This window comes from Eumetopias jubatus, unplaced genomic scaffold (assembly GCF_037043125.1).
Source record: "Eumetopias jubatus isolate StellerSeaLion01/CBP00866 unplaced genomic scaffold, mEumJub1_p1.0 scaffold_3, whole genome shotgun sequence".
Lineage (NCBI taxonomy): Eukaryota > Metazoa > Chordata > Mammalia > Carnivora > Otariidae > Eumetopias > Eumetopias jubatus.
Genome location: NW_028274809.1, coordinates 62,808,961 through 62,836,158, shown reverse-complemented (window position 1 = coordinate 62,836,158; position 27,198 = coordinate 62,808,961). Strand labels below are relative to the sequence as shown.

At 38.7% G+C, this 27,198-nt stretch overlaps 1 protein-coding gene across 1 annotated transcript in view; it reads right to left on the bottom strand.

Moving 5' to 3' along the window:
* The window catches only part of LRP2 (LDL receptor related protein 2), a 195,337-nt gene that overhangs the window by 64,408 nt on the left and 103,731 nt on the right, over positions 1 to 27,198 (bottom strand). Inside the window, exons 31-41 of the mRNA XM_028123757.2 lie at positions 25,609 to 25,737; positions 19,117 to 19,283; positions 17,946 to 18,089; positions 13,249 to 13,358; positions 11,319 to 11,496; positions 8,027 to 8,240; positions 6,657 to 6,890; positions 4,559 to 4,747; positions 873 to 1,793; positions 575 to 740; positions 34 to 192 (exon numbers count right to left, since the gene is read on the bottom strand). Coding sequence (XP_027979558.2) covers positions 34 to 192; positions 575 to 740; positions 873 to 1,793; positions 4,559 to 4,747; positions 6,657 to 6,890; positions 8,027 to 8,240; positions 11,319 to 11,496; positions 13,249 to 13,358; positions 17,946 to 18,089; positions 19,117 to 19,283; positions 25,609 to 25,737 — 2,611 coding nt within the window. The remainder of the gene's footprint in view (positions 1 to 33; positions 193 to 574; positions 741 to 872; positions 1,794 to 4,558; positions 4,748 to 6,656; positions 6,891 to 8,026; positions 8,241 to 11,318; positions 11,497 to 13,248; positions 13,359 to 17,945; positions 18,090 to 19,116; positions 19,284 to 25,608; positions 25,738 to 27,198) is intronic.

Genomic DNA, 27,198 nt, shown 5'->3' with positions numbered 1-27,198 from the left:
TCAACACCCACAAAAAATAATGAAAGAACGTACAGACTGGCATCTGCCCAGTAGAGAAGGTCATTCTCGTGGTCCAGAGTGAGCCCATTGGGCCAGACCAGGCTGCTGTTCACAATAGGTACCCGGAAATTTCCTCCCAGTGTGGCTCTCTCAATTTTGGCATTAGTACCCCAGTCAGTCCAGTACATGTACCTAGTCATCCAAAAGGAGTCATAATTAATTCACCACAAGGAACATCATAATACCTTTTAGTTAAGAAAGAATGGCAGCCTTCTTTAACTGCAAATCTCATATTAATATGGCAAATGAAACCCACTCCATTCTCATCTACACAACTTGCCCAAAAGGGCTTTACTGAGTGAGAGCATTAATTCCTAGTATACAGCCAACCTTTCTAACAACAATAGGAGTTACTTCCCCTTCAAAATTACTCATATTTTTTCACTCTTGAATATATGGCTACAGAGTTTCAAGCCCATGAAATGTTGGCTGTCTATGAACATAACCTAATTTCAGGCCCCAATTCTTCCAGAAATAAGCATATAGAAATACGATAAATAAGACCATGGCATACCCTCGGCAAGGATCTAATACAATTGCTCTTGGCTTTGATACATGGGCTATCACAGTACGCTGAGACCCATCCTCAGCCATGGAGTTAATTGTCTGGTTGGTGTAGTCACTGTAATATATTCTTCTGTTGATCCAGTCAAACGCAATGCCATCAGGATTCCCTCTACCTGGATGTATACCAACACACACACACAAAGGCATTAGAGTCTCAAAAGGCATTTTAGAACCACTGGGTCATCCACATGTGTTGATTATGTTGTGTCAACTTCCAAGATAAGCTGCTCCTGGAGTGCCCTTACCTGAAATAATGGCAGTGGGAGATCTGGTCCCTGAATTTAGATTGACATATGAAATCTGACCATTTCCAGATGCTAAAGATTGTGTGAAGTAGATTCTGTTAGTTATGCCATCATAGGCCAGGTCTACAGCAACTCTGTCCACACTTATTGCTTCAAAAGGTGGGCTATGAGCCTCAGGATCCAAGCGTAAGCTTCTCACGGTATTCTCCAAGGCAAAGATGAGGAAATTTTCTGTGGGAATGGCACAACTCTTGCCATCACTTTCTAGGGTTCCAAAGGCACAGCCACATTTTGGGGTGTCCAATCCAGGCAGAGCAAAGCAGAAATGGGTGCATCCACCATTATTTTCCAAGCAAGGGTTATTGTTGACCTCAGCTGGTGACCGGGGCTGAACACTCTGGTCGAAGACAGTCACATCTCTTAGCCAATTGAGATTGTCCCTTATCACTGTTGGTGGCTCACTGCTGTCTGGTTCCTTGCTAGCTTGGAAGATTTTTTTTAAATTCCTGTCTACCCATATGATAGAATTTCCAAAAACAGTGATGGCATAAGGAGTTGGGTAACGACTGCCATAACGAATGACTTCAGATTCTTCTGCCTCAATACCAATCCTTGCAATTATATCTAAAGAATCATCAACCCAATAAACGTAGCCATTGCTATGGTCTACTGCCAAGCCCCGTGGTGTGACAATGCCTTCTGATACAAGCACAGTTCGATTGGTACAATCAAGAAAAGAACGTTCGATCTTTGGGCTTTGCCCATAGTCAGCCCAGAAGAGATATCTATTCTTGGGGTCTACAACAATATCCCTGGGCCTATCTACAGTGGCTTTAAGGAGAATACGGCGGTAAGTGCTGTTGATCCGCAGAACTTCTATCAGTGTTTCAGACACGAAAGCATTGGTGAAATAAAGATTTCCTGCAAGAAAATGAAAGAACATGCTGATAAATGCAAAACCAAGAAGGAAAAAGAGGGAACCTTTTCAAATTCAGAACAAAATATATAAGGCTGAGGTTTGGGTCAGTAAAGGTTATCTCTTACAAGATAATAAATGTCTCAGTTTAGACTTAGAAAAATAAGTATTTACTCTTAGGAACCAAAGAAATTGTTTTGGGGTGCCTGGGGGGCATCCAACTCCTGGTTTCGGCTCAGGTCATGGTCTCAGGGTTGGGAGATTCAGCCCTGTGATGAGTCCTGCATCAGGCCCCGTGTGAGGCTCCACACTTAGTGGAGAGTCTGCTTAAGAGTATCTCCCTCTCCCTCTGCCCCTCGCCAACCCTCACACACTCTCTTTCTCTCTTTCAAAAAATGAATAAATCTTTAAAAAAAATTGTTTCTTCAAATTTAAAGAGAAAGTGCCTGTCCTCGGCTTCTAAAGCAGATTAGAATTCATAGCAAACGTCATAACCCACCTGCTACTGAAAAAAATTTTTTTAGAATGTCCTTCCTCTTTCACATGAATGTTTAACATCTGAATCTCCAAACACCCTAATACACATTATCATGGCATAACTTCTACTCCCAACATGACGAAAGGAGCAAAGAGGGAAAGCCAGCAGCTTCTCAACTTATTATCGATGTCATCAAGCACTCCTTGTGCTTAGTATTAACAGTCTAGTCCGACTGGTGTAGCTATTTTCATCACATGGACCTTCTAAAGCCACAAAACAAAAACCCGTTGGTCTTTGGACGTTACAGAACCATGTAAACGCTAGAATACGGTAGAATACACAATGGTGTGAAGACCGTGGAATGAGTAGAGAGTGATCCCATATTGATTCCATGTAGCCAAAAGCCTATTGTTGAATGGTCAATTCTGCTACCAAGGTACATCTATTTTGTTCCTAGGTCTGAGTCAAAATTGCTCTGGAGAAATCAGGCCAATATGCAATATGTTACTGATCTACCCTTTATATATTCAAATCCTTTCATCCAAGTTTGGCAAACTTTTTCCCTAAAAGGCCAGAGAGTAAATATTTTAGGTTTTGTAGAGCATATGGTTTCTTTTGCAAGTACTCAGGTCTGCCACTGTAAACATGAAAAGTAGCCATGGACAAATGGGCACAGCTGTGTTCCAGTAAAACCATATTTACAAAAATAGGCATGGTCCAAAGGTACAATTTCCAGTTATAAAAAAATAAGTACTGAGGATGTACAACATAATGACTATAGTTAACACTAATGTATGGTATATATGAAAGTGGTTAAGAGTGTTAATCCTAAGAGTTCTCATTACAAGGAGAATTTTTTTTTCTTCTTTCTTCCCTTTTTATTGTATCTCTATGAGATGATGGATGTTAGCTGCGTCTACTGCGATAACCATTTCACAATATATGTAAATCAAACTATGATGCCGTATGTCTTAAACTTATACAGTGATGTGTGTCAATTATTCCTCAATGAAACTATGGGTGAAGAAACAGCCAGTGAGCTGCATTTGGTCCATAGGCCATACACTGCTGACTGCTGCGCTTTAGCTATATTCTCAGAAGTAATATAGTAATTTGTAATCAGAAATGGGATTTAGGAATCCAATTAGAGCCTTTTCTATGATATTTAATATTTACAATAAACTCTTATTGTAGTACCTAGATTTTCATAAAAATTTTAAATTTCTAAATGATGTCTACTTACCAAACTTGATTAACACACAATGATACCTGTTTTTATAGAGTAGGATCATATTCTCAAAATTATAATACATTCAATACATTTGTTTCTCAGTGTATCATTAAGTAAAAACAAATGGTAATTTAAAATTAAGTACATGACACCTAAAACTAATATTACACTGTATTTAACTGGAATTTAAATAAAAACTTTAAAAAATAATAAAAATAAAAATAAAAATAAAAAAACAGCAGGTGATTCTGCTATGCAGGAGTGGGAACATGTCAAGTCAATGTAAGGATAATTACCAACCAATTCAATGTCTTAGCACATCAAAGGAGAGACTGGGGTCATGAAGAGGCAGGGTTCATGGGAGCTTCAACAATGGTTAATGAGGGAGTAAGTCAGTGATGAGGGGTTCTGTTACTACCTAGAGATTTTATTTGTATTCCTAGAGTTGTTTACAATATTAATATGCGCATGCTGTGTATGCCATTATTTAAAAATAAGAAATAAAATTAATATAATTAAGGACATGAATCAATACAACTAAGTTAATGTAATACTGGGTCAAGCATTTCAATATAATTACAATAAAGGAAGTGCCTAATGATCGAATGATTTTTATATATTAATAAGATAAAGCAATTAATAATTTATCAACTAAAATTGCTCAGCTTTAAAATAAATGATTGTCATTTCACGGTTCACTTATTTTAATATCCTTTCCTCTTTGAAAATTTAGACATTTCTAATTTAGAAATTAGGTGCTAATCTAAGTGAAAAAAATCAACAATTTTTCTAGCCATTTTGCCTACAGTTTTGATTATGTTAATAGTAGAAGAAAATGAATTAATTGTTATGACTCTATCCACTGAAACACCTTATCATTAACTTAATAGTCATATATCTTAGTCTAAAAGCATAATTCAATTTATCTTAAATAATACCAATAATTGTCTAGGAAAATAGATTTGTAGCACATATAGTGTTAGATTAAACTTTCAAGCATAAAATAAAATGCAAAAATCACAAAAAAACTTCTCAATAAAATTACTATACAGTTTACCTACCTGCTACCCAATCCACTGCAATACCCCGAACTCCATTTTCTCCTATCCCATGTGTAACGATGTTTGTAAAACCAGACCCATTGGGTTTGATTCTACGGATTGCATTACGAGATGTCACAGAGCTGCTAAAATCACACCAATAAATAAAGCCAGAAGATACGTCAACATCCACATGCAGTGCATTTCGTCCTGAAACATTTTAAGAAAAGATCATTAAACAATGCTCTGAGAGCTTTTACATTACTGCCCTTCCTCTCAAACCATCATTCCCAACCCCCTGCTCTGACCCTGTCCCCGTTACAAGATAAAACTGTTTCTCAGTTGTAATGAGCACACCCAGCACTCAGATCTTGGTTTCTAAAAGGCATTTCCCACTGGGATGCCTGCATGGCTCAGTCGTTAAGCGTCTGCCTTTGGCTCAGGTCATGATCTCAGGGTCCTGGGATCGAGCCCCGCATTGGGCTCCCTGCTCCGCGGGAAGCCTGCTTCTCCCTCTCCCACTCCCCCTGCTTCTGTTCCCTTTCTCGCTGTATCTCTCTCTGTCAAATAAATAAATAAAATCTTAAAAAAAAAAAAAGGCTTTAAAAGCCATTTCCCACAATAAGGAGAACTGTCTCCTGAGAAAAACAGCTGATTATGAGTTTGGGAAGGGAAGGTACAAGGCTCAAGGAAGCACTCAAATACTTGGGATCACATCAAAAGAATACAGGCAGTCATTGAATCCAACAGGGCATCTACTTGGCCAAAATGAATCCAACAGAACATCAAGAGTAATTGTGGTAAATGTTTGTAACACACTGAATTAAAAAAGGAATAAAAACTTGAATCCATGATTACACTGCACACCTGAAACTAGTAAGACTAAATGTATGTATATGTATGTGCACACACACACACACAGATGGAGAGTTCAAATGTGTTGAAATATTAACAGTATTTGTATCTAGGTGAACAGCGTAAGGATGTTCACTGTACCTTTCAACTTTTCTGATTTGAAATTTTTCAAAATGAAAAGTTGGAGAAAAAATAATTGATTTTATAGTATCTTTACAAGACGGTAACTTAGATATGGGAAAACCAAGAGGAGTCATAAGTACTTGTGAATATAATCATCAGTCAGAAGCATGTGTGGTGCCAGACTCTCCCTGACTCCTTTCACTCTATGTATTGTCATCTCTCCTGACCATCTATTACCCCTCCATTCCCTTCACCCTTTTTCTTCCCTTTCTATCTTTTATTTCTATCATTATCCTGTGACATACCCCTTGTAATGCTAGTAAACATTTGGTTCTTCCTGTGGTAACATACATCTAGAAATCTCTTGGTCATCTAAGAAGCAAGTGATCATTTTCTATGTTACAGTATACAGACATAAAATACTGCAAAAATACAGTTACTAAGGAGATTCTAATACTGTCAACTCATTTATTTCAACTCATCAAATACATATTAATAAACCAGATGATGGACTACTTCATTACTATTCTGAATAATAGTCTAACCTTGATCCCAAATCTGCATTAACTGTGCTTCTAAACACCAACTCTGTATACTTCTTGCAATCTCATGCTACATTCCATCTTGCCCTAGGCCCGTCATTCTCAGTGTGGTCCATGGACCAGTGACATCACCATGCCCTGGGAACTTGTTAGGAATGCACACTGAGGGTTGCAGGAGGGAGGAGGGTGGGGGGGTGGGGTAACTGGGTGATTGGCATTAAGGAGGGCACGTGATCTGATGAGCACTGGGTGTTGTATGCAACTAATGAATCACTGAACACTACATCAAAAACTAAAGATGTACTATATGCTGGCTAATTGAACTTAAAAAAAAAAAAAAAGGAATGCAGATTCTCTAGCCCTATCCCAGACTACTAAATGGGAAAATCTGGAGATAGGGCCAAGATCTGGGTTTTAACAAGCTCTCCAATTCTGATGCACACTAACGTTTGAGAACAATTCAAGGCAGAGCCAGTTTATCTCAAGGGAAAGACAAGCTTTACATGCTGAATCCAAACACGGAGAAATGCTTTATGGCACCAAGAATTCAACATGGCACCAGACAGAGTGAAATCTTACTTCTATTGGAGTTGGCATACCTTGGCCCGCCACTGGCACCATGGCTTCCGAGTGATCTGAAAATTCCAAGCTAAAGCCTCTGATTATAGACAGCATTGAAACAACAAGAAAAGAGCTATATGGAGAACAGGTCCACTTATCAGGATTGAGTTTCAATCCACTGGCACAGGCACATGTGAACAATCCTCCTGGTATAGGCAGGCAAATCTGCTGACAGGCATTTGCATTGTTGCTACAGCCATTGGAGGATGCATCTAAATGAAATCAAAATTAGTTTATAACTTTTGACCTCACACACTTGACACTCCATCTCAAATTTCTTATATCGGGTTGCCAAATAATTCACTATAAAAATCAATAACAAAATACAGTACCTGGGTTAACAACATAAAATCAGCATTGAAGAGACTTACAGCTTATACAACTAACACATAAATGGTACCACAACTATTATATAATAGAGAATGGAATATCAATTTTTTTTTCTTCCACAAATCATACAGGAATTAGAAGAAGTAGGGAGGTCAATATGCAAATTCTAAATTTTTTTCACCCTTTTGACCTATGTACTGGTATTTAAGATTACATTAGTTTAATTATATGATCAGCAATGTGATGGCCATTTGATTTAGAATATATTAAATAAGAACATATAAAGGTTTTTTCCCACATGCAATAAAAACAAATGCCAAGTGACAAACCTAGGTTATAGACAGCAAACAAACTGTATAATAAACTTTGGTTAGAGACTAAAAGCTATAAAATATGTCAAAACTAAAAAATAATCTCTAGATCATAATGCTAATTTAAGGGGCAAATCAAAAGTTATATTATCTATAAAAAATGTTGAAAACAGTAAGTATTCTTTTTAAGATTAAAAATTCTATCCTGTTAACACTTTCCCAGCAGGTACCCCACCAATGTTTACTGACCACCAATGTGCCAGGAACTCATCTAGTTACTGGATATAGAGCAAAAAAACAAGACAGACAAAATGCCTGTCCTTATGGAGGTTACATTCTAATGCGAAACAACAGACAACAAACTGATAGATAATATGTCAGGGACTGCTATGAAGAAAAGCAAAGTAAGGAATTTAAAGTGATGGGGAAAGAATGGGAATAAGCTTACTCTGAAGTCAACCCGGCCTTTCAGATGCCAGACTAGTCTTTGACAATTACCCAACCTTAAGACAGGGTTATCATTTTAAAAATGGTATTTGAATATCATTCAAATGATATTTGAATTTGAATTTGGGTAATTTCAATTTGCATGCGGGTGTATGTACATGGGTCTGTGTGTGGGCATGTATTTATACATGTAAATGTGTAGATGTGTGAATATACATTGTACATTCAAGAATGTGTATGTTTCAGTGACAAATACTTACCATGTCTGTGGTAAACTCGAAGACCCCTCAAATTTGGAATATTCTCTCTCAAGACTACTTTGTTGTCCCCAGTGGCCTTGTCAACTCTTTCAATGACCTCATAGTGTTCATCAGTATAATAAAGGAAGGAATCATAGACAGCAATTCCCCAGGGATGGGAAAGATGGTTTACCAGGATCATTCGATTTGTACCATCCACGTTTCCTCTTTCGATCTAAAAGATCAGAATTGTCATTATTGACTGATTCATGGTGAAATGAGAGAAACATTTAAAACATTCTTTCTCTCTCTTCACTTAATGTGAATTATCCAACATATAGTGCATCATTAGTTTCGGATGTAGAGTTCAGTAATTCAACAGGGGGATATAGCACCCAGTGCTTACCACATCACGGACCCTTCTTAATTCTCATCACCCAGTTACCCCATCCCCCCACCCACCTCCCCTCCAGCAAACTAACATTCTCTTAATAATAATACATCCCATCTATATAGCACTCTATCCTTTACAGAGATTTTTCATATCTGTTTTCTGATTTGATAGTCACAATTACATGGAGCAGTAGGTCAGGCAAATGTCATTATGCCCATTTCACTGATAATGAAGTTGCAGCTCAAGTAAGTCAATCAACTTTCTCAGATGGCATGGTGAAGAAAAGGGAACTAAACCTCTTTAGTCCCTGCATGTGATATTCTGGACAAGGACACACATTTAGTGTCTAACTGTACACCACTACCCAGGAGTTGACTGACCCTGCATTTAACATCTTCTCCAACAATTTCTGCAATGGGACTAGGAAACATGTTTCATTCAATAACAAGACAGCAAGATTTAAATGGGGCAAAGGGTGGTGCTGTTTTATTAGAACAGATAACAAGTCTTAGTCAAAATGACTCTGATTAACTGGAAAAGAACTCACACAAATGGAGTTCCTAATGGGAAATGACAAGTCTGCTTCTGGAAGAAAAATAAACTGTAGACATAGCTGGTTTGATTTCATTCCAGAAACTTGTCTCAAATGCCTCCTCTGTGCCCAGATCTGAGCTGAGTACTGGAGAGAGAGACAAATGAGGTTTGGCTCACTACCTCACTGGACAAGGAAACCCAGCATTTACAAGAGCAGGTTTTGCCCTAGAAACTGACAGAAGTCCCAGAAAGCTAGAGCAGAGGCAAGGTAAGCTTGGAGGAGAGCTTTGCCGAGTGACCAGGACCAGATTAGCTGGCCAAGCTCAACTGAAGTGTCTGGAGTTACTCCCCTAGGCTGAGCAGTGATCGAACCTATTTGTTATGCATTTTGAAGACAACATGTCCCCATCATGAAAGCAAGGTTTATTAACGACAGCCATCATCCGATCAAGGCTCAGCATGGTGGAGGTGGCACAGAAAGGCTGGACCTGAGTGAAGAGGAGGAGGAAGAAGACAAACCGCCAGGATTCTGTGATGATTAAATAAGCACATGCTCATGAGAGTGAGGGGGAACATGAGGGTTTTAACCTGGGAGAAGAGAGAGAGAGAGTCACACCACCAACAAGCCCACACATTCAGGAGGGCAGAGCAGATGCAAAAATAGTAAGGAAGAAAGGTGGTGGGCACTATCTGGGACATGCTAAGTTGTGTACAGAAATCATACCATGTAGCAAGGGCTCCCTCATCATTGCATGCAGACATCAAAGTCCACAAAGTGCTTTCACACATCATTACTTCTTTTTAATCCTCTAAGTTTATCACCATTACAAGTACATATTAGGAGTGAAATTGGCACTGTCAAACTGAAAACAAACTGAACATCAAACCTACTGCGCAATATTATGGAGACCATCAATGTCGAAAACAGATCTGAAATCACTAAGATTTAAAAAGCAGGGAAGAAAGGATACAGACGTAGGAAAAAGAAGGGGCACGTGCACCCCAATGTTCATAGCAGCAATGTCCACAGTAGCCAAACTGTGGAGGGAGCCAAGATGTCCTTCAACAGATGAATGGATAAAGAAGATGTGGTCCATATATACAATGGAATATTACTCAGCCATCAGAAAGGATGAATACCCACCATTTGCATTGACATGGATGGAACTGGAAGGGGATTATACTAAGTGAAAGAAGTCAAACAGAGAAAGACAATTATCATATGGTTTCACTCATATGTGGAACGTAAGGAATAGAACAGAGGACCATAGGGGAAGGGAGGGAAAACTGAATGGGAAGAAATCAGAGAGGGAGACAAAACATGAGAGACTCTGGACTCCAGGAAACAAACTGAGGGTTACAGAAGGGAGGGGTTGGGGGAGTTGGGGTAACCGGGTGATGAGTATTAAGGAGGGCATGTGTTGGGATGAGCATTGGGTGTTATATGCAACTAATGAATCGCTGAACAATACAACAAAAACTTATGATGTACTATATGCTGGCTAACAACATAATAAAAATAATAATAATAATAATTTACAGGGATTCATTTACTACCAAACATTGAAAGATCAACTGACCAATGCAAAGACTGGATCACAGCATGCTCTTCAAAAAAAAAAAAAACAGATATATACTAATGATGAAAAGGTGATTTTGAATTAGAAAAAAAATTAAATAAAAATAATAAAAAGCAGGGAAGAGACTGGCACACATTGTATACAACATCCATAGCAATATTTTAATTGATCAATATTGCTGAACACCTTCTCTGCCTTGTCCCAGCTCAACTGCATAAGCACAACAGTGATGATCAAACATTACTTCTGTGAATGGATGTAATTATATGGTTTCTGCATCTTATTGCAGAAAATAATGAACTCAACCTTGGAGTTTAAAATTACCACTAAAGGGAATTTTCCCATATGCATCAACTACATTAAGACCTTAGAGAATAGCATGCAGCTAGGAGGGGATGCCGTGCTCAAAAGCTTGGTATTTACATATTTTTTTTCTTAGTCTCTACAACTGGAGAGCCTGGAGAACTTTCAAAGAAAAGCATTGAAATCACTAAAACATGAAAGAAATGGCTCTTAAAGGACAAATAAGAAATGAGAAATGAAAATATTTTATCTTGAAGAAAAGCAAAGGATGAGGGAAAAGGAAATGAACATTATTCTATAAGGAACTATGCACATACTAGGAAAAAAAATGGACTTCAACTAGGGCAATATTTGCTGTAGGGAAAAAAGTTATTAGGAAGAAAGGGCAATAAAACACTGGTCCAAGTGGCCAAGTGATATTGTTCAGGAACCATAGCCAGACAAGGAACAATCAGTATCAGCTACACAAGCTCAGCAATAAAGACCAACAGGGTGCGCATACCACTCCCGTGCTGGTGACAGCCCAGTAGAGTTTCTGCTCCTCAATATCAAGGGTGATAAACTCCAGGTGTTCAAGGTTCCCAGTGAAGAGAACTTTTGGAAATGTGCCATCCATGTTAGCACTTGCAATCTTGGCAGGAACACCGTTGTCTGTTCCTTGGTCTGACCAGTACAGTTTCCTACATCCAGGAAAAAACACCAGCATTTCAAAAAACAAGACAGTTTCATTAAATATTTAAATGAAAAAATGTGTATTTATTGTCCTCGAGATATGCACAATTCAGTGGAGGAAGTCTGAACTGTTAATATCTTGTGACGTACAAGGTGGATGAGTACTTAGCCGGCATTCTATCAATGTCTGTATATTTCCTAGTTATTATTGGGGTAGAGGCCATTTAAAATGTTTACCTTGGTCAGACAGGTTGGAAGCTTATGACTAAGAAAGAGCCTACATCAACAGTCAATCCCTTTCAAAGAATCACGCCATGTGCAGTACACCGGGAAGGACAAAAGCTGATGTAAACGCTGTCCAGTACCTCCCTGCTCACCTCTCAGACCTGTTATTTAACTCTTCTCCAAATCATCATCTAGCACAAGATCAGCTACTTTCTTTTCTGATTTCTGTGATGAAAAATACAGTATTACACACAAACCTAATCACCACACAGAACTGCCAAATCCAGAATATATAAAGTTTCATTAAAATATATGAAGGGTTGCTTTCCATGTCCATTTTGGACATACCTTCTAGATTTGAATGCAAGTTTCCATTCCTTTCCTTTCCATCTCATCTGCTGCCATAGCGTCAGGAGACAATCCTCTTACACTCTTTGCCCACAGGTCTTCAAACCCCTTCATTCCGATCTTCATTTGCAAACCTCTTGCACCGCCGATATGCCCATCCCATGAACCTCATCTTCAAATCTAAACATCCCTTCTATGTTCTAAGTTCTCAAACTCTCATACCTCTTCTTTGACCAAACTCTCCCATCTCTTCACTGCTCCTATTTTATCTCTTCTATTGAGCCTGTTCTTCACCCTTGAAACTTGGCTGAGCTTCCAAACCTTCTGTCCCTCTCTGCCTGGACCTAATTCATAACCATTTTAGCAACATCCTTACTTATTCTCTTGATCTCCCATTGTGCTTACCTTGCTAATCATTGGCCCTGAGTTCCTGTCATAATTTTCTTTCTCCTCTCAAATTCCAGGCTACCAAAATTTGCTGGACAAAGTCACAAAACTTGTGAATTCTGAGTTCACTAAAAACTTAACCACCTAACCTTAACTGAGAACTTAACTTAACTGAGAACTCTCCTCCTTCGCTGAACACTTTTCTCCTAACTGGTCTCCCTGCCTCTGGTCTCTTCCACTCTGATCCTGACCTATCTTCCTGAACTGTGATTCTATCATAATTCCCTTCCTCCAAATTCCCAGCTGACTCCTTATTTCTCAAAAGAATAAAGTGCAACTCCTTAGCATGATGACATTGAAGTCCTTCCAGGATTTGTCCCCAAATACCTTTAACTCCCATCTTGTCAACCATCCCTAACTCAAAACCTCTGGTTCCAGCCCTCCACACGATCATGCTAAACCCTGCAATGCTTCTGCACCTTCACTGCTCGCTTGAATTGCTCCCCAGTTCCAACCCATTCTCTACCTATGGGAAGCCTTCAAATCCTTCAAGTCCTATTTCAAGTGTTAGCTAGTCTAGTGTTGCTAACTTAAAGAACACAGAACAAAACACAAATTATATCCTTCACATTAAATATAACTCAGAGCTATTTCTCTTTCTCACTGAGATCTGTACTTTTCAAAATGTTGGCCTATGAAATCAGAAAAGGTCCTAACTTTGAAATCTGCCATTTTATCAGGCCATAACATTACCAAGAATGGTGCTGCATAGAGGATACCTGTCATTTATGAACACTCACCCATTAACAGGATCAACAGTTATGCCAACTGGACTACCAACTCCAAGAGCTGTCCCATCATTGGTAATCAGTGTTTTTCTGTATCTGACATCTCCCTGGAGTTTCAAAACCTATAGCACAAAATCACTTATTAGAACTGAGTTTCATAAGGGAAAACAAAGAAAGCTGAGATGAAGGAGAACTTACACACAAAACAAATTCCAGAGCCTGATTAGAGATGAATGGGAAGGTTTGTGTGAGATTCAGATAATCCCTAATTGCATTTCAGGGCTATGAGGAAATCAGCTCAATAGAAAGTGAGTAAGAAAAGCAAAATCTGGGGCGCCTGGGTGGCTCAGTTGTTAAGTGTCTGCCTTCGGCTCAGGTCATAATCCCAGGGTCCTGGGATCGAGCCCCACATCGGGCTCCCTGCTCAGCGGGAAACCTGCTTCTCCCTCTCCCACTCCCCCTGCTTGTGTTCCCTCTCTCGCTGTGTCTCTCTCTGTCAAATAAATAAATAAAATAAGGGCGCCTGGGTGGCTCAGTTGGTTGAGCGACTGCCTTCGGCTCAGGTCATGATCCTGGAGTCCCAGGATCGAGTTCCACATTAGGATCCCTGCTCAGCGGGGAGTCTGCTTCTCCCTCTGACCCTCTCCCCTCTCATGCTCTCTCTCTATCTCATTCTCTCTCTCAAATAAATAAATAAAATCTTAAAAATAAATAAATTAATTAATTAAATAAAATAAAATAAAAAAGAAAGAAAAGCAAAATCACCTCTCAAATTCCTATTTCAATTTGCCTGAAGTTTCAGGAGAGGAAATTTATATGGATAAAAGAAGGATTCAAATGGGTAAACATATAGACTCATTGCCTGAGAGAAACTGCAAAAAAATGTCTTCAGAAAAAGTCACAGGAAAAAACTCTGGAAGATAAACAGGGTCCCACAGCTCTCCGGCATCCCAGTGACTTGGCCATGGCACCCAGTGGCCCATCCCTGAAAACACAGTTGACCAAACAGTCCAAATTTACTCAGAGTTAAAGTGAATTCTGTGCCAGGTTAACAGCCAGAGTTAAAATGCAAGAGTTCGAATCCCTGACCTTCTAGATCTGACTGAGGCAAGTAAATTCACCTCTCTGAACTTAGTTTCTTTATTCGTAAAATGTGGACAATAATGGGACATTTTGCACAGAGCTATGAGATAATATATGTAAAGTGCTTAACACAACACCCAGTATAAGTGTATTTCCTATTTTTTTAATGGTCCATTTATTGGACACTTATTATGTAGTAGGCATTATACTAAGCATTGTTGGATTGAATCCTCACAATAATTCTGTGAGATAGATACCCATATTATGGATGCCCGTATTATACATGATGAAAGAGGCCTAGGGACCTTTAGTGGCTTTCTCAGTGTTATCTATTTTTAATTATTATCACTGTAATTGTGGAAACTAATGTTAACAGAATCCTGAAACAACACAGAAAAGTATGGGTTACTACACTAGAAGCAGTTTCTTATAGGAACGAGGCTATTCTAATATGCACTTGAGACAGTCTGACAGGAGAAGCAGCTAGTAAGAAATCAGAAGATGTATGTTGATTGCTGATTTGCATGAAGGTTTTTCTATAAAGTTGCTTTTTAATGCAAATAGATTATTTGTGTATCAGTGTTTGTTTCTATCTCTGCCTTCTTTGTCTCTATATGTATTTTTTCCTCCCTCCTCTTCCACACACACACCACACACACACACACGCACACACACACACGCACAGACACACACACACACACACACACCTCTCTTTAATCCCTCACTCTTCTAAATTTTTCTCTCTCCTGTGGAGTATCTTTCTCTCTTTTTAATTTGCCTCTTTCTGTCAAAATTTCTCTCCTTTTCCTGGGCCTAAGGATCTCTTTAATTCAAAGGAAAGCTCTTTTTCCTTGTTTTTCAGCATATATCAAGTTCTCTTTCACACAACCATTCTGTATGCCTCACTCTTCAGCGACAATATTGCATTTAGTGAATGTGCACACAGCTACCCCTAGTGGAAAACAACTTATTCAGTATTTCTCTTATTTTCAAATTTGAATTAAATATGAGTTACTCTTATGCTGGAAGGGACATTGTTCATGTAAACAGTAAGCTAACACTATTTCTGTGCCCTTACTGCAATCTAATATTCCCCTGACAGAGTCAGCATTGACATCACCAAAGGAGAAAACCAATAAAAAACACTAGAAGGGCAATTTACCTTTGGATCATTATTCTCATAGGTCCTCTGTGGCTATTCTAAATATACTGGTGGTTTGAGGGAAACAGGACTCTGTATTCACTAAGATACCTTAGTGTCAAGAAGTACTTTTAGTTACTGAGCTATAACCCCATTTTACAGCTATGCAAGCAGAGGCCAGAGAAGTAACTTGTCCAAGGGCAAATACCCTGTGAGTGGAGGAAATACAATACTGTCCCCAGTCTGTCAAGTGCTTTTCTCTGCCTGGGATGACTTTTCCTTACTTGCTCATTTGGCAGAAATTAAGTACAGGTCATCTTTCAGGATGCAGCTCACAGGTAACTGGTTCTCCTGCCACTCTCCCTCTCCACACGTTTACCTCTGCCCCACATTTACCTCTGCCCCTAATCACAGAACAATTTACAGTCACTGCTCATATCACACTTAGCACTCTGCAACAAAGCTATTTGTTTGCATGTCTAACTCTCAGTGTGCGAACTACTTAAAAGCAGGGGAAAAAAATACTTTATTCATCTTTGAAGTTCCAGGACTAACAATGGGACTGATGTGTTTACTAGTATGTCTTCAGTAAGTAAGCCAGACTCAAAGCAGGTCTTTGGATTCGAAAGCAAATTATCTTCCCTGTGCCTCACTGCATTCGGGCACAGTTACAAACTTTAGGTTTTATATGATTAGAGTGGCCTTACCAATATACCATTTGCACGCACGCACACACACACATTCATTCACTCACTCGCACAGTATTTATCAGCTGGTGCCTTTTCATTTTACCTAATACTGATGGAAGAAACATGTTCCCTGCTTTTGGAAAACTATCAGTTTAAAAGAGAAGACCCCCATTTACAAAGCAAGAGACCAAAAAACAGAGTAGGAACATATTGTCATTCAGAATGAAGAAGCACTGAGCAGATGTGAGTTTGGAATTAAGGGTTTTAGGCAGTCCATTGTGCCAATGTTTTGATGGGAGAGTGGTATTTTTAGTTGAGATAATGAAAAAAACACCTTTTGTCATGGTCAAAAGGGGTTACAGCAGGTTGGATTGCTGGAGTTGTCATTTATAACAAGGCAAAGTCAGAACACTGCCTGGGCATCAGGGCAGTGAAGCTGACTATTTAAACCAGCTTCTTAAATTATGTAAAATTCAGGTTCTTATCTAAACAACAAAGGGCTTGAACCAGATGAGCCTCCAAGATTACCCTCATGTTAAGAGCTGACGATTCTACCTGGCTTGAGATATTTCAGAGGTTAGCATTTGTACATATTGCAAATGTCCCTCTAATTGTGAATGTGTACTCCCATCGCCTGCCCTCAGGAATGTTGTGAGAATTTAATGAGATCCTGTTTGCAGAAGACCTTTGTAAACTGTAAGCACTGTTCTGACCATCAAATAAGCACTTCCCCTTTTCAATCTGCTCTAACTTAGCCACTTGACTGCTACCAGCCTTCCTCCCCTTCATTCAGCATCTATCTTTCTGAATGCTCCATAGAGAACCAGCTGACGAGCTCGTGCCTCACCCTGAGCCGTGAACTGTCACTCTACACAGCCTTGCTAACTGCCCCGCTCACAAGGCCCTCCCTTTGCTTTAGAAATTTTCACTTTCAAAATTATTATGAATTAATAATCCCTTACAGGGACGCCTGGGAGGCTCAGTCCGTTAGGCATCTGCCTTCAGCTCAGGTCATAATCTCAGGGTCCTAGGATTAAGCCCCGCATCGGGCTCCCTGCTTGGTGGGGAGCCTACTTCTCCCTCTGCCTGCCACTCCCCCCTGCTTGTGCTCTCTCTGACAAATAAATAAATAAAAATCTTTAATAATCCTTTACATGTTTTAACCTTGTCCCAGAATGGAGAAACCAATACTAGTTGAGTGAACTCTGATTTACTTCATGTGATTGCATACCAGTACCCCATCTAAAATTTCTTCTGGAAATTAAAGTAAAAAGAACACTTACCGCAACGAGGAAAAGTATCAAAGGAATTAGAATCAAGTTTCTACTTTCTATTTCACTGTTAGAAAAACTGTATGGAGCCATAGAAAGATTTCCATCTTGGAACAGAGGTAACCTATAAACTTGGTTTGGACTGAAATAGAGTTAGACTTGATGAGGAAAGACAGGGAAAATTTCCTACCTACTATATTCTTCCATACTTAATGCTGAATTCCTTATGTAATTTTTCATTTATCTTTTTATATATTTTTATAGATTGTCTAAAATCCTTTTATATGAACCAGTTAGTATTGATGCTTAGGAGGAAAATAAAATAGGGCAGTAGAAAGTTCCAGTAATTTATTTCTAAGGTGGTTTTACTCCCTCACTTCGAAGACTGATAGTTCATACTGATAGCTCCTCCCTTTGGCTTCCTGATGAAAAATAATTTCAAAATCTAGGAGAGCATTTCCTGAGGACAGATTTTACATGCATCAAAAACCAGTGTTCGTGTAAACAGTATTATGGAATCGTTACCTCAATTGATGGAGTTCCAGGATTGGTGTAATACAAGTTTCTTGATAGCCAATCTAAGGCCAGGCTCATGGAAGACCCCAACCTAGATAGAGAAACCAATACTGTCCTGTTGGTGCCATCTGTCTTCACTCTGTGAATTTCACCCTGGAAAGAAAGGAGAAGAAGTGAGTTGTTTCAAGGCCACAGTTTCTCTATGGAAGCACTTTCTTCACTGCAGCTACTGCCGCCTGCTATGTTTCTTGAACACTCCTCACAGTTGGAGACAAGGAAAAGGTCTGGCGCCATTGGGTGGGCTCACCATGTATAATGCTAACACCAGCAATACTTTGAAAATAATGATTTTTTAAGTGTGTCTGAGGCTCATCATTCGAGTTGCCTCTGAGATTGGCTACAGAGATTCATTTCTTAACTACCACAGGCCACAGTCATAAAAATAACCCAAGTCATAGGTGAAAATCAGGAGGCCAAAATAGCCATAAAATCTTATTTTATTTACATAGAGGTGACAAGCATTAAACACAAAGATCTTCCCTCTCTTCCTCATTTGTAATCTCGCTGCCCCTTCCCCATCCTCATAGCTTTCTCTTCTAAAGGGTGGGCTCCCATAGGAAGGGAACTGAGGAGTACTCTTTTTATCCTGGAGGCAAAGATGCTGATGAGGACCCCAGCAGCCACATCAAATGCTTTCCTGGAATTTCCTCAGGGATCTACTGCTTTTTGTCGAGTTATGATCATTTTTATATTCATCTAGTATCCTCTTACTAGCTTAAAACTCCTTAAGAGCAAGCTTTGTTACTGCTTCTTCTTGGTGTGTATTCTACAGCAGGAAGTCATTAGTTCAGGGCAGAGCAAATAGTAGACACTTAATAAATACTTGCTGGATGAACAAATAAATAATATTCAACAGCTTAAATGGGCTTATTATCTGGTCTTTGCTCCAAGCCAGCCTCCTATGTACATTCTTCACTGAATCAAAAAAACTTAGTGGTACTATATGGTAATTAAACAAATTTAAATAAAATAAAAATTTTTAAAAACTTAAGTGATAAATTAATTTATTCCTGGACCATGTCTTTTACCCACCCAGCAAAGGTTTGCTTATAAGAAGGCATTGGTGCAGGTTGGCTCTTCAAGAACAAGTTATATACTTTGAACGTTTTTCAAAACTTACTGGATTCTCAACCCAATAGATGAACTGCTCTGAGTCATCAAACTCAACATCGTAACCGTTCATCACCCCTGCTATGGGGACCATAGCATCGTTGCTCTTCACCTCAGGATTAAGGGAGATTCCAAAAATTATACTGTATCTTACAGTTATTAAGAAAGGTTGATCATCTGTGAAAACAGCAGAATATCAATCAAAATTATATCCCACTATTCCCAGACATGTAGAGTAATGGAAGGCAGTGGACTGTTAGCTTGTAGGATAGAATGCCCTTGCAGCTTTGCAGCAATAAATACCATACACGTTACATATTTCATCAGACAACCCAGGGCCTTGGATCAGGGTTCAGCGGGTTGCCCGGGCACCACCTTACTCTTCGTGAATCCCTTGCTTACATAGATAAAGCATCTGTGTTTGTTAAGCATCACAGTGTGCACATAGACAAACCTCACTAATACCCAATAACTCAAGAAGAGTTGGATTTTGAAAAAAAAAATTTGAAGAAAACATGGACTATTCTTGGTGAGTTTTAATATTACCAAGTGTAGCCTAGTGTTTATTAGAGACTTTAATTACTAAATAAATCCAATTTATAATCTCTACAATTATTGTTTGATCAACAGCTGTCTTTTGCACTTGATTTTAACTCCCAAAGGGCAGTGACTATGTCTGATTTACTCACTATTATGTCCCCAAACCTGGCATGTAATAGTTGCCAAATAAGTATTTGCTAACTACATGAATGACCACATAAATGAATAAATAGATGGATGCATAAGCTGGTACAGCCACTCTGGAAAACAGTATGGAGTTTCCTCAAAAAGTTGAAAATAGGGCTACCCTACATCCCAATTGCACTACTGGGTATTTACCCTAAAGATACAAATGTAGTGATCCGAAGGGGCACATGCACCCCAATGTTTATAGCAGCAATGTCCACAATAGCCAAACTATGGAAAGAGCCTAGATGTCCATCAACAGATGGATAAAGATGTGTGTGTATACACACACACACACACACACACACACACACACACACACACACACAATGGAATATTATGCAGCCATCAAAAAATGACACCTTGCCATTTGCAACGACGGGGATGGAACTAGAGGGTATTATGCTAAGCAAAATAAGTCAATCAGAGAAAGACAAGTATCATATGATCTCACTGATATGAGGAATTTGAGAAACAAAACACAGAATCATAGGGGAAGGGAGGGAAAAAAGAAACAAGACGAAACCAGAGAGGGAGACAAACCATAAGAGACTCAATCTCAGCAAACAAACTGAGGCTTGCTGGAGTGGTGGGGGGGTGGGAGGGATGGGGTGGCTGGGTGATGGACACTGGGGAGGGTATGTGCTATGGTGACTGCTGTGAATTGTGTAAGACTGATGAATCACAGACCTGTACCCCTGAAACAAATAATACATTATATGTTAATTTTAAAAATTTTAAAAAATAGATGGATACATAAATGAATATGTAAATAGTATCTTCTAAAGTTCTCAAAAGTATCTGTATACTGCAACAAACTCATTATATCTTATTCAAACTATCAGTTCACTTAATCTCCTTAACAGGAAATAAGAAGTCTTTTTTCAAAGATAATCTTTATCCTAGCTATAGTCCTTTTAGCAAAAAAATCTAAACTGATGAAATCAAGAGTGGGGTTTTATTTATAATTATCTCAGAAAAGGAAAACTGGAATGTGAGTTTTGTGGTATGAAGACATCTACATAAGATATATCACACATAGTAAGCAAAATTAAAATGATTTATTGCTGCATAATTTTCATCTGCTAAAAATGATGTTTTCATTATTTTAATAATCTGGAAAGTTTTAGATCTTCTAAGGGATTATATTCTTTATTTTTTTTTTAAGATTTTATTTATTTGACAGAGAGAGACAGAGCGAGAGAGGGAACACGAGCAGAGGGAGTGGGAGAGGGAGAAGCAGACTCTCCGCTGAGCAGGGAGTCCAATGCAGGGCTCAATCCCAGGACCCTGGGATCATGACCGGAGCCGAAGGCAGACGCTTAACGACTGAGCCACCCAGGCGCCCCTTCCAAGGGATTATTTTGGCTCTTTACTTATTTTAACACCTCATTAGCTTTTCCTTGTTCCTGGCATTTCTATTACTAAAAATAACTTAGCATTTATTAATGTAGTAAACATTTAAAGTAATATTGCAACTATTAATTCTGTGTATTTTACAAAACCCTACAACATACAGCTTTAGTCTTTCCCAATAAACCTGCAAAGTTGTTTTCAACTGAAGCCAATGCAACTTGCAGGGGATAATCTGAGAGTTTAACTCACAAGCCTGTCCTCTCTCACCTGCCCCACATTGCCTCTCTTCTGAACAAATGTAATAGCATAAATAATCGCCCCTATTTATTGAGAATATGTGCCACATAGTACGCACCAAATATTATTTCATTAATTTATCTCCCTAAAGCCTCATAACCCTGTTAGGTCATTACCCCTCCCCAACCCCCAACTTTCAAATGAGGCACAAAGACATTAAGCAATTTAACCAAGGTCACACAGCCAGATCCTGACTCCAAAACTTAGGTTCTTTTTTATAAAATTTTTTATTGTTATGTTAATCACATTACATCATTAGTTTTTGATGTAGTGTTCCACGATTCATTGTTTGTGCATAACACCCAGTGCTCCACGCAGAACGTGCCCTCTTTAATACCCATCATCAGGCTAACCCATCCCCCCACCCCCCTCTCCCCTCTAGAACCCTCAGTTTGTTTTTCAGAGTCCATCGGCTCTCATGGTTTGTCTCCCCTCCGACTTACTCCCCTTCATTCTTCCCCTCCTATCTTCTTCTTCTTTTTTTTTCTTAACATATATTGCATTGTTTCAGAGGTACAGATCTGTGATTCAACAGTCTGCACAATTCACAGCGCTCACCATAGCACATACCCTCCCCAGTGTCTATCACCCAGCCACCCCCAAAACTTAGGTTCTTAATCACTACTCTGCAAAAAGTGCAGGCCGGGTACTAAATTATTAAGTATCAAATTACCACTTAACTTCATTTAACTGCAATAATATACTGTGAAAGCTATATTATGAGTTCAGATGTACCTTGAAATTATATTGAGATATTTAATTATTTATTCATTATATAAGTGCTCATTTGTTCAGTAAAAACAAGAAATGTTCCCCAATTTCACAAGGAAATTTAAAATTTTACTTACTCAGATAATACTTAATACTGCTCTTTTACATGTATAATTTTCCTTTTGTTTAATTGGAGGAACTTTCAACCAAAGCACCGTTTAGGGCCTAAAAAACTGCATTTGTCATCCATCAAACATGGGCCTTTTTAATTTCTCTAAGAAGCTCCTCCTCTCTAGCCCTACCCAGATCTACTCCTTTGGCCACTATTGCTTCCCAGGGCTGTGTCTCAGGCCCTTGATCTGATGGCTCCTGGTGGATTTGAGAGGGCTGACCACTCAAGAACACTTATGGGCAATCCACCAGAGGGTGGGGTGTCATTCAGTGCTGCACTGGTGAAGGTGTGAGAGCCAAGGTGAAGGTTGGTGCCAGGGAAGCACTAGACAGGACTGACCATTGAGACAAGTGGCATAGGGGAGTGTATGAAAAGTGCTCTGTGGGACAGAAAAAAGGAGTGATTTTATGACACTACACAGCTATAAAGAAGCAAATGGGTGAAAAACACAGGACTGAAGGAGCAAAAAAGGTTACTGGAGGGCTTGTCATTCACTCAGCATTCACTGAGTGCTACTGTGTGCCACAGGCAATGAGCATCTATCAGGTGGACGCTTAATCCCCAAGGAACTTAAAAGTCTACAGAACAAGGGAAAGTACATGGACCCTTTAGATTTCCAATGATAATGGCCATGAAGGAATATGCACAGAAGTACCTGGGGTTGTATGGGAAGGACTTCAGGAGGAAGTGACATTCAAGCCATACTAGGACAGCATGTCTCAATCTTTTTTTTTCTTTTTTTAAGATTTCACTTATTTATTTGAGAGAGAGAGAGAGAGCACGAGAGGGGGGAGGGAGAAGTGGGCTCCCTGCTTAGTGGGGGAGCCAGGCACGGGGCTCGATCCTGGAACTCTGGGATCATTTCCTGAGCCAAAGGCTGATGCTCAACCGACTGAGCCACCCAGTTACACTTGTCTCAGTCTTTTGAAATAAAAAAATCATTTCTTCATTTTTATTCTTTATGTCATGATCCCATTACAATTAGTTTTAGCAGAGCAGAGAAGTAAAGAGAGGGCAGTCAGGAATGGGAAACTGATGATGTAATTGAAGAGCAATATTTATTACTCCCTAACAAGGGCCTCCTTAACTCAGACCTTGCACTAACTGATCAGCGCCGCAAACTTTCCAACAGTGTGTGCAAGCAGTGTTTTCTTCTTATGTTGCACATAATCACTGAAACAATTTCTTTGTGTCCCTCAGTCTGAGCCAGAAACCTATTTTGGATCTCAGGTTGTTTATTGTAGAGGATGGTGGGGAGATTTTTGGTTTACTTTTTGTCTTTTTATTTGTTTTTGGCATTGTGGAGAACATGTTTTTCTAAAGAATAAAAAGCTATTTCATGCAGAGAAAGTTCTCAGCTTTAAATGTTATAATATAAAATTAGGAAAAAATAGAAATAGCTCATAATTCCCTTACCCAACTGTAACCACTATTGGTGCTCATGTGTGTGTCTTCCAGACCTTTTTATTTTTTTTAAGATTTTATTTATTTTATTTAGAGAGAAAGAGAGAGCACTTGGGGAGGGGGAGCAGAGGGAAAGAAAGAGAGAATCTCAAGCAGACTCCATGCTGAATGCAGAGCCCAACACGGGGCTCAATCCCACAACCTTGAAACCCGGATCGGAGTCAAAATCAAGAGTCGGACGCCAAACCGACTGAGCCTCCCAGGCGTCCCTTCCAGAACTTTTTAATGCCTATTTTTCTATGGCCAATACTGAACAGTATCTGCTTTTTCACTTAACCTTATCACATAAGCACTTCCAAAGATATTCCAGATACTTAGTAAACAATATTTTAAAAGCTATTTAACCTGTAAATCAAGTAAAATATTTTCATCTATAAATTTTAACAAGTCTTTTAAGCTTCTTATTGAAAAAAAAATGTGGAATTCTTTTTTTTAGTTAACATATAATGGCATTAAGTTACCCAATTGGTGCTCAGAATCAGTTGAGAAATACTAAAAAAATCCCACCTCAGTAAAGTCAACCTATGGAAAACCACTAGTGGAATTATTCTAGAAACAACAAAAGCTACTATTTAGATATCAATCACCATCAGATAGTAATATTGATTACACCAATCCCCAATGCACAGATCAACAATCTTTGTGTGGTGAAAGAATGCTTTGTATCCAAAACGTCTATAGCCCAATTTAATCTTCTGCTGAAAGACTTGGAGGACACACTAAATTAAACAATGTCAACAAGGATTAGGTGCATAATAAGTCTCTGAAGAAAAACAGCAAATGCCAATCCCTTCGTAAGCATTACCAATAATTAAAATCTTTCATCATGAAAGTATCATTGCAAAATATTGTATCTTGATGGAATTCAATTTTCAGTAAGCTACATCTGCAAAATCTGTAAACACCATTAATTTCCTGGATTCAGCATAAATTTTCCATTTGAAAACTAACTTTCCCTCTAGAGTAAGACTCTATTTTCTCTTACTTTAAGAATTTTTTATCATTAAATATTTAATTTAACTTCTCTGCAACCATTTTTGTCAGTACCAAAACACATTCAGTCCACTGAGAAATGGAAAGAACTGGAATTTAGAGTAACTCTCTAGATTTTTAAGCGAAAGGTGGATGATTTTTAAAAGAGACTTTATTACATCTAGGACATACTCCAGCAGGAATCTCTTCATTAGATTGACTCTATCTTTCCCTTTTGTTCTTACTCCCTAAAGTACTTTAGTATAATTCTCCACAAATATTTCCAAAACTATCTAGGGTGAGATGAAGATTAAATTGCTCAGTCACTTACGAACTATCACACAAAGAAAATTTTCATTTTTAAAATAACCAGATATTAATTACTGAAATTGATGTCAGAAGACCTATGCTGGGACACGCATCACTGACTATTATAATAACAACAACAAGATAAGGAGCCTGAAAAACAAAGCCATATACAAGTGTCAAGAATTTTTACTTCTTAAGTGCAGAATTTGGAACTTCCTATTAGCATAGCTTGCCTAACTGTGACCAGGTAAGAGAAAATATGAGGTTAAGAATTGTTGAATCACATGCACACCTCATATGAGCTTCACATACAGAAACTGTATTACAGCTGAGGTGCTCACATCAATTACCCCAGACAGCACGAACTCCAGATATTCGCTCAATCAAAGGGTGAAAACAACCCACATTCCATTAGCAAGTGGCTTAGAGCTGACATTCCTTTGCTAAACTACGGCAAGCTCCACTTTCAGGGCACACTTAAAGGGCATACTGTACCTTTCAAGCAAGTCACAGAATCATGAGAAAGACTCCATCCCGAAGGACAAGCACAGGAATAAAGGTGTGGCCTCTGGGAGGAAAGCAAGCATAGATGACTACAGGAGGAAGAAGCGCATGAATTTTCACCTGTAATAGAAAAAGAAAAGAAGAAAACATTGGTGAATGGAAGACCTCCCACATTAAAGTGCACAGAATGAACTGATAAAAGTGATCACACATACACACACACACGCAATATCATTCAGCCATAAAAAAGAAGAAAATCTTGCCGTTTGCAACAACATGGATGGACCTTGAAAGTATACACTAAGTGAAATAAGTCAGAGAGAGAAAGACAAATACTACATGATCTCACTCATATGTGAAATCTAAGAAAAACCAAACTCATAGAGAGAACAGATTGGTGCTTGCCAGATGCACGGAGTAGGTGGTGGGCAAAATGGGTGAAGGTGGTCAAAAGGTGAAAACTTCCAATTACAAGATAAGTAACTCCTAGGATATAATGTACAGTATGACGACTACAGTTAACAATGCTGTATTATATATTTTAAAGTAGTTAAGACAGTAGATCTTAAAAATTCTCATCACACACATACACAAAAATTTTATAACTTCATATAATGGGGGATATTCACTAAACTTATTGTCATGATCATTTCATAATATGTACATATATCAAATCATGTTGTACACCTAAAAATATAATGTTATATGTCAAATTTCTCTCAATTTAAATAAATAAATTTTAAAATGTACACATTCATGCTGTTATTATCCTCCCAGAGACCCCCAGTAGAGACACAAGTACATTAGGTTACCTCTGTCGGTTTGGCTTTTTTTTTGCCCCTAAACTACCTTACTCTTCCCTAGCATTATGCTTTCAACACAAAATTCGAAAGAGAAACAAGAGGGGGGTAATGACTTCCCCAAGGTCACAGAACAATCCTGTCTATAACCAGACTATGAACAAATAGCCACTGAGTAACCCCGAGCTTAGTAATAGAAATACGATGCCAAATAATACGTGTCTCCTTGCCTGAGCTAAAAGAGATCTTTTTACATTAAATGAAACCAACGTGCATGTTCCCTTTGTGACCTTGACATCTACCCACTGTTGTCCAAGTTTTGGTTAGATAGTAATCTTTTATATTTCTATTGATGACATCTTTGTGTGTCTCTGCTTCTTAAAATAAATAAGGGATGCTGTGTGCATCCCAAACTCCCAGGATGTTCTCTAGATCTTTAATGTTCTTATTATGTATACTGCATTAGATTCATTCACTCAAAAAATGTTCACCATGTTCCAAACACCATTTTAAGCACTGAGAATACTGTAAACATGGGGCAGATATTCTAACAAAGGGAGACAGACTTAAACTCATAAATTATGTGATTTCAAGATGTGTAGGTAAACAGCAAAAGAATTACGAGAGGGGTAAGCTATTTTAGATAGGGCGGTCAAGGGCCACCAAGGAGCATTTGAGAGAATCCTAAATGGCACTGAAGGAGCAACTCAAGCAGAAATCTGGAGAAGGGGTGTTCCAGGCAGTAGAAAGAACTGGTACAAAAGTTCAGAGTAGGAGGTAG